This window comes from Fragaria vesca, linkage group LG5, assembly GCF_000184155.1.
Source record: "Fragaria vesca subsp. vesca linkage group LG5, FraVesHawaii_1.0, whole genome shotgun sequence".
Classification (NCBI taxonomy): domain Eukaryota; kingdom Viridiplantae; phylum Streptophyta; class Magnoliopsida; order Rosales; family Rosaceae; genus Fragaria; species Fragaria vesca.
Window position 1 is genome coordinate 8,587,446 of NC_020495.1, and position 13,417 is coordinate 8,600,862.

The following is a 13,417-nucleotide window of genomic DNA, read 5'->3' on the forward strand; positions in this document are numbered from 1 at the left end:
AGAGAGAGAGAGAGGTGGGGTGTTAAATGGAATTTCCAGTTGAAAAATATGTTCAGTCAGCAACTTAACCACTGATTTGGACGGCGACTTAACGGATGGACCAAATTGTGTGACATTGGATAGTTAATGGGGTAATCGATTGAAATTGAAAGTTAATGGAGTAAACTGTCGAGTGCATGAAAGTTAATGGAGTGACCAGTAATTAATTCTATGAATTTTATGCAAAGTTTTACTGATATTATCTCTCCCACTATTTTGGATGTAGAAAATGATTTGTTGACAAAACAGGTTTCTGATGAGGAAATTTGGGATGCAATCAAAGCTATCGGACCTCTAAAGGCTCCAAGTCCTGATGGCTTACATGCTCTCTTTTACCAAGCTTATTGGGAAGATGTCAATTAAGCACTCTGTAAGTTCAATGATCAAAGACTTTTTCCAAAATAATTCGCCCTTAGCTACTATCAATCATACAAATATTGCTCTGATTCCCAAAGTTGAATCACCTGATTTGGTTTCTCATTATTGGCCTATTAGTTTATGTAATGTTAGTTATAAAATAATTTCAAAAATTTTAGTCAACAGGCTCAGGCCTCTTTTGGATAAGTGTATTTCTAGGAATCAGGGTACTTTCTCCCCGAGAAGATCTATTCATGATAATATCCTTATTGCTCATGAACTGTGTTCCGATTTCCAAAGGAAAAAAAGCAGAGTTGGTTCCATGGCTATTAAGCTGGATTTAGAAAAAGCTTATAACTATCTCAATTGGAACTTATTGAGACTTCTCTTTCTAAATTTGGTTTTTCCCCTGTTTGGATTAAATGGATTATGGAATGCATTACATCTGTGTCTTTCTCTGTGTTGATTAATGGCAAGCCTGAGGGTTTTTTCCATCATACTCGCGGAATTAGACAAGGTGATCCCCTTTTGCCGTATATTTTTATTCTTTGTATGGAACCTCTCATTAGGCATCTAAATATGGTTGCGGAAAAACCAAGTAGTCATGTGGGAATTTTATCTTCTCCCAATGGTTTTAGAATTGCTAACCTTCGTTTTGCAGATGATTGCCTAGTCTTTGGGAAAGCTTCTTCTAAAGCTGCTAGAAACGTTCTGAGAATCCTTAATAATTTTTCTGAGGCTTCTGGTCAAAGGATTAATTTCTATAAATCTTCTCTTTATTTCTCCCTTCAGGTTCCTAATCAAACTAGGAATAATATTGTTACTATTTTGCAGATTCAGCACAAAGCTACCATTGATAAGTATTTGGGTGTCCACAACATTGTCTTCTGGAAGGATCCTGTTAATGCTAATGGCCTTCTTCAAAAAATTAATGACAAGCTTGCAGGATGGAAGAAAGGTTCGTTATCTAGAGCTCATACTTACCTTTATCCAAGCAAATATTTCTGGTATGTCAAATCATATTATGTCGTGTTTTAAATGTCCTGCTAAAATTACTAATGCTATTGATAAAAAATCCCGAGACTTTTTTTGGGGCTCTTATTCTAAATCTCATGTTGTTGCTTGGAACAAAGCTTGCACCCCCAAGAATGTTGGGGGATTAGGTATTAGACCTTCTGCTCATGTTAATAATGCAGCGATTGCTAAGTTGGGATGGAAAGTTATTACGGACTCTGATAACTGGTGGGTGCAGATTGTTACTCGAAAGTACTTACGCAGACATTTTTTTTTTCAGGTCAAACAAAATAGATCGGCCTCTCTAGCCTGGAAGAGCATTCTTAATAATAGAGAAATTCTTCAGAAGGGAATAAGATGGATAGTTGGAAATGGTCATGATATCAATTTTTGGACATTTAATTGGGTTTTCCCTGTTCTTTTAGTTAGTATGATTTCTGATTATCAGAATACTCTTATTAATTGGAATGAGGTTGTTTCTGATTATATCCAGGATGGTAATTGGAGTAGAACCAAGCTGCTGGAATTCTTGGATGCTTCGATTGTGGATCAAATTTGTGGTATCCCTATTCCTTCTACTAACCAACAAGATGCTTTCATTTGGGGCCCCTGCCCGAATGGTGAGTTCACCATAAAATCAGCTACTTGGCTTCAATCTTCAGATCTTGATCCTCATGATCAATCCCCTCTTTTAAAGAAGGTTTGGAAATCTACCTTGGCTCCTAAAATAAAAAATTTTAGCTGGCTTTTATGCAGGGAAAGATTAAAAACAAGGAACAGATTATTTAGGTTTGGTATGATCCAAACTAATCTTTGTCCTCTTTGTAATTTAGAGGAGGAAACTATTTCCCATTTTTTTTGCAAATGCCCAATTGCTGGTCAAGTTTGGACTATTGCTCAGTGCAATGACATCCACAATGCTGATAACCTGGTTCAAAGGTTGAATGATATTTTTGTTAATGCTCTTTTTGATGCTACTAAATTTGAGAGAATTCTAAACCTTTGCAGGCAGATTTGGCATAAGCGCACCAACCTAATCTTTAAAAATGAGGCCTTCTCTCCCTTTGTTGTTGTTGTTGTTGCTGCTGTGTTTCAGAATCGTAATCATCTCCACCAAGAGATGGCTTCCCAGTTCCCCTTGGCTCCCTCTTCCATCAGATGGACTCCTCCTCCTCAAAATATAGTCAAAGAGAATTTTGATGGTTCGGTGCTTCAACATGATTCTAGTGCTGCTGTAGGTTTTATTTTTCGAGACTGCTCGGGTTGCCCTTTCTTTGCTTCTGCTCGAAAGTTGGGGAAAGCCAATGTTCCCATTGCAGAAGCTACTGCCCTTAGGGACAGCCTTTTAAAAGCCAAAAAGTTAAACTACTCTCATCTTATGGTTGAAGGAGACTCTGCTCTCATAATTAATTGTGTTACTGAGCGTTTCAAGTGCCCCTGGAAGCTGCTCCAAATTGTCCAAGACATAAAAAAGATTGCCTCTTCCTTCAGTTTGATCTCTTTCCACCATGTTCTTCGTGAGGCAAACTTTACAGCCAATGCCTTAGCAAATTTGGGGCAAAATCTGGATACTCAGCATTGTTGGGAGTCGAATTTGCTGAGCTCTGTTAGGGTAACAGTGAATTTTGATTTATTTGGTGGTGGTTGCCTGAGGGGTGGTTCGTTGTAATTTAGTCTTTTAGCTTCAAAAAAAAAAGAAAAAAAAAGACTTAATTATAATTTAAGATTATAATATATTGTCTTGTTATGTGATTTCGTTTTCGTTTTTTTGTTATGTGATATATATAATATATTATACTCAATCGGATCGTGTGTGGGTATGAATAATTAGTCTAGCTAGCTGTATATATTCTTATAATCTAGCTTTCCAATAATAGTAAGGATATCCTAGCATCGTTGTTGGATATATTCTTGTCTAAGAGTATATTCCCAATTTAGAAGTATATTGTTCCATGATTTTTGTCTAACATGATTATTGCAACTGACTTGTATGTTGGCAGCATTTCAAACAAGCGCGCGCATATGATAAGTGGAGAGAAAATTAGCTAGCTATCTAGGTTCAGGCATGTCTAGCTGTTCATCTTCAAGTTTAAAAGCCAATTGTATTACGAATCCCAAACTTAATTAGTTCCACCACCACAAGAACAACCCAAGCAATGGCAGACCTCCGAGAATCACAGCCACGCAGACCTTAGAAACATCTATATCTCCAAACAGAAAATTTAGCTCATATGAATCCTGTTCTAATGTATATGATTACGTATAAGTGTATAACTTAATGTTGTCGTAGCTAGGTACTGGATACCGAGTCGATACTCGTCTGAACTCTGACGCAAGTAGACAATTGAAGATAATGAAACCTACTAGCTTTGTGAGTCAAAAAAAAATACATCACTGCTTTGGTCATGCTTACAATAGTTTGGAGAAGATGCTTCATGTTGAAAGATGCACCGTACCCTTTCTTTTGAAAATCTCTGTCTTATTATCCCATTTCAATTATTTGCAGTGAGGATGGTTGATGCCTTGCAAGTGTCTTTCGGGGGAGCCATGTATGCCAAAATAGGAAGCCACACTGGTCTCAAACGAATGATACCATTTCACATTTCCTAAACCCTGTTATGCCATCTCTCATTGTGTTATTGTATCGATCATTGACGCCTTTAGACCTTTTTTTTTGGGGTTAAATGATGCCTTCAGACTTTAGACAAGATGTTGTTCTTTACGCAATAATCATATAATTAAAACATTATTGAATGAGAAACCTAGCTAGTTTTTTTTTTTTGAGGAAAAATGAAAAAACTCCATTAATCAAAGATCATGACGACCAAAACGGTCAAGCATGAGTGGTCCGAAGACCATACAAATGCAAGTGAAAGTCAAAACTACAGTCCAAAAAGGTGGACCTTAAACGACTAGAAAGTGAATGCTAAATAATCTTGAAATAAAGCAGCATTCCAGTTGAATGTGACGCCTAAGACCCAATGATGTACGTTTCCGCTCAAACAGACCAGCATAACAGTTTCACTCAAAACAGTATAGACTTATAGGTGTCACTCCTCCAGAAGCCCAAAACATAGGCCAACCCGAATAAGAAAAGGAAAAGATAAAACCCTGAGGCCCAGCCCACCTAAGCCACATTGCTGTAGCCTAAGGTGACATAGGCCCATGAGCCCAATCTTCCCTTCCTCTCCTCCTTTTGGAATCGACTGTCGCTGGGACTCACCGGAGGAGCCTCATGCCGCCTGTTCAATCTGGCGGCTTCCCTTTCCTCCAACCCATGGATACTTAATTACTTACTCGGAGCCTTTGGTAAGAATATGAGAAGAACCCTAGCCTCCCTTTGCTCAAATTGTTCAGCTATCAACCTTCTGCAAACCGATCAGTGATCACCCGTCGACTCCCAGAGATCACCGCCTTGTCGTCACAAATCAAAGCCTATCCCCTCCGTTGACGTAGCCGCCCTGTCGATCTAAAGCTTAGATTTCCTTGAAATCGTCCTCCCCGATCTGTATCTCCTCCGCACCTCGTCAATAACGAAAGCCAGATCAACCAAATCGTCTCCAAATTGGTCCTCCTCTTCACCTCTGGTAAAGATCGACACCGAGGTGCCCTATAGCAGACGAAATCCATCGAACGCTGCCGCCGCTAAACTACCCGAAACCTAGGGTTTCGTCTATAGGACCCTCAGCTCCGATATTAGTGGAGCGAATGTTTCGAGAAACCTAGCTAGTTGATGACCAAGGTGTTGAAGAAAAGATTTTTTAATTAAGGTCTACAGTCGTAGAAAAGAAACGAGGGAATTACTACTAGCACGACTTGGCCCATTTAGCATCTGATAAGCTTATCATTCAGACCACGGAAAAGTTTGTAGTACCATATTTACAATAACTTTATTCATAGTTCAAATAACAATACCATCAGAGTTTTTGTATGAAGTTTGATCAGGAAAGAGTATAAAATCACTCACTTGTTGAAGGTGTATTCTAGCAGTACAAGCTCCAGACCCAATATCAAGTGGACTCTTCCCTCGGGTCAAGTAAAGATCAACTTTGATGACTCGGTTATTCAACAATCTTCTGATGCCGCTGCTGGTTTTATCATTCGAGATGAAGTTGGATGCCTCTTAGTTGCTTCTGCGCGAAAGATTGTGAAGACAACTATTCTCATTGCAGAAGCCACTGCTCTCAGAGATAGTCTTCTACTCATGCTATGGGGATTCAAGATCTCATAGTGGAAGGTGATTATGCTTTAGTAATTAATTGTGTGAATGAGAAGTTTAAGTATTCCTGGAGGCTCCTTTAACTAATTCAAGACATCAAGAAGATTGCAAGATCCTTTCGGTACATCAGGTTTCAACATAGTTATCGAGAGGCCAACTTTGTGGCCGATGCTCTTGCCAACCTTGGTCATCAATGTGCAAGGGCTAGAATCTGGGACTCAAATTTCCCTCCGGTTGTTGGTTCTACTATTAATTTCGACCTCTTTGCAGTTGGGTACGTGTTCTAAGGGTTTTGTCTTGTAATAGTCTTTTAGCATTAAAAAAAAAAAGGGTGTATTCATGGCAGGGCCGGTCCTGAAAGATTTAAGGCCCCTTGCGAAAAAAGAGAATGGCCCTAACAAATATTTTTTTTAAAAGAAACTTTTTTTTTCGAGATTTTGAACCTAATCAAGTATAATGTTAGAAGACTCATCTCCACGCCTATATTTTTTCATTAATATGTTAACTCATGAGTATACAACTAGGGGAAGTGATGGGGACATAAACCAATACTTCTTGAAATAAAAGAAAAAAAAATTACAATGCATTTCATGACACTAAGTGCTTCGCGTTCAGTTCAACAACATGATTTAGGTGCATAACAAAATGTTTGATTAATGGTTGCAAAGATTAGTCAAAAAAATTAAAAAAAGACATTCAGAACATAATTAATTATCTAAAGAAAAATTAAGAAGCATTAAGTAAAAAGATTGAAATTAAATAACTACTTTAATTGTGTTTTAATATTTTATTACATTTTTTTCATTTATTATATATTATTAATTATATGTCAAAACAAAAACAAAAAAGTTAAGCCCTTCGGTGTTGGGCCCGTGCGACAGCACGGCCGGGCAAGACCAGCCATGATTCATGGAAAAGAGTGTCTATAGATCAGAATATCAGATGATATGTTGATTATAATCAAGTTTCATTTATTTATCCTCCCCGTACACATATAAATTCTAACAAATAAAGCAATACATAAAGCAATTTAATACCAAAAAAATACATAAAGCAATACATGAGACATGACTTAATTAATTATCATCCTAATTCACATATTACAATGAAAGTGTTAGCTAACAGCTGGTGTAACATATTCATTTCTTGATTCTTTTAAACGAGACATCAACCCTATCGATTGGTGTTGGATGCGGAAGATAAACCATTTCTGCGTTTGGATTGAGCAATTTCCACCTAAACGTCCAGTTAAAAATGAAAATTGATCAGTAGTTAATTTGAAAAGTTTTGATGAAGTATGGAAAATAAGAAACAAATTTAAGATTAGTTTTGTTGTCCTCACTCGTATGCTGTAGATAGATGGTGCAAAAACACTGCGAGTTGAATCCTAACAAGCATATTGCCTGCACATATTCTTGATCCACCGCCAAAAACTTGATAAGTTCCTGGTCTAGCTGGATCCTGAGAAGTAAAGAAGGAGTCAGTAAAAACTCTCTAGCCAATCGTATATAATTTACGAAAATTTCTACAATGTATAATACATGACATCAACTTTATTTTTAACTACTTACATAAAAAATGTGGGCTTACATTCCATCGATTTGGGTTGAAACACATAGGATCATCAAAATATTCCGAATTTGTATGGAGATACCGAACCCAAACAATCACTTGCCAACCCTTCGGTATAATATAACCTACAAAAAAATATATATATATATACATATATATATATATATATGTATGTCATCAGAAAAATATAACCTACGAGAAATAATTTGTGGTCACTAGCTATAAAAAAATTAACATCGATCTTTGAAAATGATCATATACCTTTGTACTCAGCATCCTTGGTAGCAGTCCGGAAAATGAATGCTGCAATGTTAGCCATTCTTATTGTTTCTTCCACCACCTACATGTAACAATTTGTATTCATATGAAGCATCGAAACATTTGTATTCATATGAGGATAAATTTCTGTCTTTAGATTACTTCCTTATAATAGAAAGACATACTTTCAAGTGAATTAATCTTTTAATTTTTTTTTTAAGTGAACTAAAAAACACACTTTTTGTGAACTCGTATTGTACTTGTATTTTCAAGTGAATTCTTACTGTCTCGTATTTTCAAGTGAACTCTTCATCTGAAAAACACACTTTTGTAGCTGTATAAACTGTTCTTGATTTTTTTGGTAATACCTTGTTTGTGTATTTCATTTTGGAGACATCTTCACTTGTAATGAAATCTCCTTCCTTGGTCTTACGTATAGCCATATTCTCCTCCTGTATAAATTCCACGCACATATAATACATATATGAGAACCTCAAGAAATGAAGATACATAAGTAATTGCTTTTCGTTTTTCTGTATAGGATTTGTTCGATCATCGTTAGAGTGATACAAAACGGTGAGGAAATTTGTATATACCCGAAGCTTTTGGAGGACATTTGGGAATTTGGCAAGATAATATATCGCCCACATTGATGCAAGGGAAGTAGATGCATATCCAGCAACAACAAGACTGACAATGTTATCTATCACTTCTTGGTCACCTAGTTTATTTCCCTCATCATCTTTAATCTGCATAAGCCCATCCATAAGATCATTTGTGCTAACTTCTTTTTGGTTCTTCTTTTTCTTCTCTAGCTCCATCCAGAAAATGGCGTCAAGCTTCTTCCTACACTGCATATTAAGCCAATGATTCGATTATCCGGCCCTCTTAAGTTGATCAAGCGGATCAAACAATCAAAGATTCATATCATTTATTAGCAAATCAAGATCAAAACCTGACGAGCATGGTGACAAGCAGATCCCGGAATATTGAACGGTTGAGCCCTAATTCCTTTGATCAATCCTGTAAACAGGTCATCAATTGTATCTAGGAGAGGTCCGGGCTCCAAACTTGCAAATAGTTTCCCAATATTTTCAAATGTCACCTAAAGTAAAACATATGTTATTCATGTCAAGCGACAAATTTGTATCTTATGTACATTTTCTAAGTTAGCTCCATAAAAGGTAAAACCAAAACACCATCCTACCGATTATGGAAACACAGAAAGTGCTAAATTTTTATATGAAGAGTGTGGCTAATGTCACCCTACTAAACATAGTGTATGAGACGATACGATAGATTTAATTTTTACCTTCTTAGCTTCATCGTATGCTTTGATTCTACCCTTTTGGGCCCATGACTTGAGTGCTGCAATCATCCGGGGTTGGACTACTTGAGCAATGTGTCGGAGAGAGTCGGGCCGATTAATCACACCAATAACATATCTTCTAAGTCTTACATGGGCCGGTCCATGAACCGCAACGATAGAGTTTTGACCCATGAGTTCAACTCTGGGCCAATCGAGAAAGAATGTCTCCTCCGATTGGAACACATACTTATTCACATCTGGAAAGCATGTTATAATGGTTGGTGATCCGAATAGATGAGTTCTATACATTCCTACTCCATCACCGTATCTGATCATATTTTATACACAAACATCATCAAACCATTGCATTTCATATAAATTTGAAGTGAAATATAACAATGTACAATACTTACTTTGCTCGTTTAATATTGATAAATTCATCTGGATGTCGAAGAATTTTGAAATACCAAAGAAAATTGAACATTTCGCCGAAAAAAGGAAATCCCATATGACCTGGGGGCAAGTTGCCTTTGGTGGCCGGAAGTCTCAATTTGAGAGGAAGCACGTACCAAAGCTCATTCCACCACCACAAGAGCAGCCCTAATATTGGCAAACCACCGACTAAGAAGGCTACCCCCATTCCCATAGGGATTTCCATCTCCACTCTCTATCAAGCTACAAATGTACAAATCCTTTGTGGACTATATATACACATATACGTGACAAGTTGATTAAGACATGTACGTAGTAGATTATTTGTGACAACTTGCATGTTATAGATTCTTAGTTCTTATTCTTCTAAAATGGAAGACAATAAAGACAAAGAGAACCAAATTCACCGGAAAATGTCTGAAGTCTGCTTATTGGGCGAGTCATTGGATTTGCTATTCAAATTAGAGAGCATCAATCACATACTTAACATGGATCCTATTGAAACTGCATGTGCCAAAGCACGTAGGTAAGTTGTCTTGGTCGCCAAATCAAATGATACTAATGTGTCGGTCTTACTCCCCAATTATTTTTTATTTTGTTATTTACCATATTAACTCTTGTTCTTAATAATCTGAAATTCTGAATTAACTTAATAGAATAATATTGTTAGAACATATTTAATATTGTCAAAACATGATTTGGTGATTTATTACGTATCTACTTGATGTTGATCCATACAATCGTCTTGGCACGGCGACTGATCGATCAATACATGAAAATTATTGGCTCGACCAAAATTATTGAAGGTTTTTTTTTTTCGATCCAAAAAATTATTGAAGGTTGCCATATTTGGAGGTACTGTGTGATCCAGCATTGCATGCATGCGTCGATTCCTTGACTATAAGATCACTCACTTATTGGATCGAAAAGATTAACTTCATAACTTCATGGAATCATTGTAAGAAAACAACACTTACAAAGTACATAACTTCATGAAATCTATGTGACAAAGAAGGAATAATACAATAAGGGATGAGCCGGGATGCTCTTAGCTAAGCTATTTCTATGTCTTTCTTTTTAGGATTCTAAATATCAGAGAGGATTTTATGCACTAAGGTGCACTTGCATTATTAGTGTGCAAGTCCTCAAATCGTGTATGCGAAGATCCAATAAAGATTAGAAACCCTAAATTTTTTCCTTTCATTTTCATTTTTGATCCAATCAAATTAAGCGCCCATAATAAGAATATATTTTATTCGACCTCAAGTCATCATCTCTTGTGTTGGAAACACTTGAGACTATTTTTTTTTGTTTCAATTTTGTTAACAATATTAGAAAACATGCATGATAATGCGACGTGGATAACCGGATCAAAATATTGCATATTAATTGCTCGGTTCACTTGCACCTTGATGCGTAAAAGAATTTTCGAAATTCTAATTTCTAAATTTTGCTAAATATGACATCGACATTATCAACTGGTCTTGGATGTGATAGATACATCATAGGGGCATCCGGGTTGAGTAACTTCCACCTGAGAGTTCATTTCATTCCCAATAAAATTAGAGAATTGAACATTAAAATTTTGTTGTAAGTTTGAAATAATTAATACACAAAAATCTAATAATCCCTAGGATAGGCCACTTCAGTCGTAGCATAAAAAGATAAACTTTAATATCAAAACTAAAGTTTTAGCCATATTACATGTAGAACTATGATAATTTTTTAGTGAAAGACATAATGCATTGTTACTAAATATGTTATAGTATGGTTAGGATGCGTTAAGTTTAACTATATGGTGATAAATCTTATGATTGACGATTATGATTTTCTTACTTGTATCCAACAGACAAATGGTGTAAGAAAATTGCGAGCTGTAGTCTAACAAGCATATTTCCTGCGCATATTCTTGATCCACTTCCAAACACTTGGTATGTTCCAGGTTTAGCCGGATTCTGTGAAAGTTCAAATTAATTGAATTATAAATTAATTAACTGAAAAGTTAATTAACTTGTTTGTGAGAGGAATCGATTTGCGTAGGCTTACATTCCATCTATCTGGATTAAAGCACATAGGATTATCAAAGTGCTCCGGATTTGTATGGAGATATCGAACCCAAACAATCATATTCCAGTTCTTTGGTATTATGTAGCCTGCAGCAATAAGTTTAACAAGTCCATAAAATGTTTAATCAGCTGCAGAAACTTCTCAACTACAAAGTCGATCACTTACTTAGACGTACCTTTATACTCAATTTCCTTAGTAACTGATCGGAAAACAAACGCTGCAATGTTGGCCAGCCGTATAATTTCTTCCACCACTTTGTTGGTGTATTTCATTTTCGAAACATCGTCGCTTGTAATGAATTCCCCGTTCCTGTTCCGACTTACAATCAGATTCTCCTCCTGCATTTCATGTACACAGTTAAAACATTAGAGAAGCGAACCTGCTCAAAGACATTAATTAAGATGATAAGGGAAATGTGTATGTATATAATATACCCGAAGCTTTTGAAAAACATTGGGGTATTTGGCAAGATAGAAGATAGCCCACATTGCTGAAAGGGCAGTGGAAGCATATCCGGCAATAATAAGGCTCACAATGTTATCTATCACCTCTTTGTCACTTAATTTATCACCATCATCATCTTTGATTTGCATAAGCCCGTCCATCAGATCACTCGTCACTGCTTCTTTACAGTTCTTTTTCTTCTCCAGCTCCACCCTGAAAATCGCCTCGAGCTTCCTCCTACACTGCCAATTCACATTCAGGTACATATTATTTAGGATAACCTGACAGAATATGCTATAAGATGATCAAATCGTATCCGAATGTTTACGAACAATTTAGAAGCAAGGTTTATGTTTTCGAACCTGAAGAGCATGGTGATAAGCAGTTCCAGGAACATTGAAAGGTTGAGCTCTAATGCCGTTGACCACTCCCACAAACAATTCATCAATGTTATCTAGGAGAGGCCCGGGCTCCAAACTTGCGAACAATTTTCCAATATTTTCAAAAGTTACCTGTAATTAGCATAAGATGCATCTTAGAACTGAGAAATTAATTGAAAATGAAAACAAGCTCGGCAATATAGGAAATATTAATATTTCTGAATAATTACCTTCTTAGATTCATCATATGCTTTTATTCTACCTTTGAGATTGCAGCCACCATTCGTGGCTGAACTAGTCCGGCAATGCGGCGCAAAGCATTAGGTTTGTTAATGACATTCATAACATAAGTTCTAAGCCTTGCATGGGAGCTTCCTTGAACTGCTACCAAAGAACTAGAGGCCTAGAGCCTACTACATCAACATTAGGCCAATTTAGAGGGAAGATCTCCTCCGACTGGAATACGAATTTGTTGATCGCAGGTAAGCACGTTATGATCGATGGCTTTCCGAACAGGTGTGTTCTGTACATTCCTACTCCATCACCATACCTGATTCAAATCAAACGTATATTCATCAATACCTATATTATGTTGAAATATGATATACATGACATGAACATATATGAAAGGTCTTATGTTCAGCTTTTCAAATGTTAATAACTTTAATCCAATTGGTATTGTAGTTCTCTTGTAGTTACTGGCATGGATTGGTTAGGGACTGATAAAACCAAAAGAAACAAAACAAGGAAAAAAAAAATTGAACCTACTTAGCTCGCTTGGAGTTGATAAACTCATCAGGACGACCAACGGTTTTGAAATACCACAAGAAAGTGAGCATTTCACCGAGAAACGGGAAACCCAAGTGACCTGGAGGCAATTTGGCTCCGGTCGGAGACCCATGTAACTTAAGAGGAAGAACATACCAGAACTCATTCCACCACCACAACAACAACCCCAAAAATGGCAGACCTCCCACAACCAAGGCCACCCATACCCCCAAAGAGATCTCCATGTCGATCTATATGTGAAGTATGCTCAACTCCTCTTAGCGTTTAAGATACATAGTGCAGCATTGCCACCCTAGCTATATATACTACATGCACTGACATGACACAGCAAGAATATATCATTTACCATATACCTACATGCAGATTCGTAATTGAAAATTCTTCTTCCCGGATTGAGTACGTGGACAAAAAGAACACCAAATCCCGCTGCAATACAAAACTCCTTGGGTGAGCATGCACGTGATTTAGATGATTCACTACCAGAAGAAAGACTTTAGCCGACGAAAAAAAAAAAACAGGCCGACGAAACAATTTTTC

At 36.8% G+C, this 13,417-nt stretch overlaps 1 protein-coding gene and 1 pseudogene across 1 annotated transcript; both read right to left on the reverse strand.

Annotated features, from left to right (window-relative positions):
- Positions 1-6,768: 6,768 nt before the first annotated feature.
- Positions 6,769-9,104, reverse strand: LOC101291343 (ent-kaurenoic acid oxidase 2-like). Its single transcript, XM_004301123.1, has 8 exons — positions 8,772-9,104; positions 8,415-8,564; positions 8,056-8,310; positions 7,828-7,911; positions 7,463-7,541; positions 7,220-7,326; positions 6,972-7,090; positions 6,769-6,865 (listed from the first exon to the last, which is right to left on the reverse strand). The coding sequence occupies exons 1-8, from the start codon at positions 9,102-9,104 to the stop codon at positions 6,769-6,771; spliced, it is 1,224 nt and encodes a 407-aa protein (XP_004301171.1).
- A 1,539-nt stretch (positions 9,105-10,643) lies between these two features.
- Positions 10,644-13,104, reverse strand: LOC101291632 (annotated as a pseudogene).
- Between the last annotated feature and the right edge of the window lie 313 nt (positions 13,105-13,417).

Bases quoted from the DNA above. Each gene is read 5' to 3' on its own strand.
- LOC101291343 (XM_004301123.1), bottom strand. From the start codon at position 9,104: ATGATCAGATACGGTGATGGAGTAGGAATGTATAGAACTCATCTATTC. The intron at 8,565-8,771 runs GTAAAAATTAAA...GTTTTACTTTAG, and splicing joins CATACGATGAAGCTAAGAAG to GTGACATTTGAAAATATTGG. The intron at 7,091-7,219 runs GTAAGCCCACAT...TTTACTTCTCAG, and splicing joins TCAACCCAAATCGATGGAAT to GATCCAGCTAGACCAGGAAC.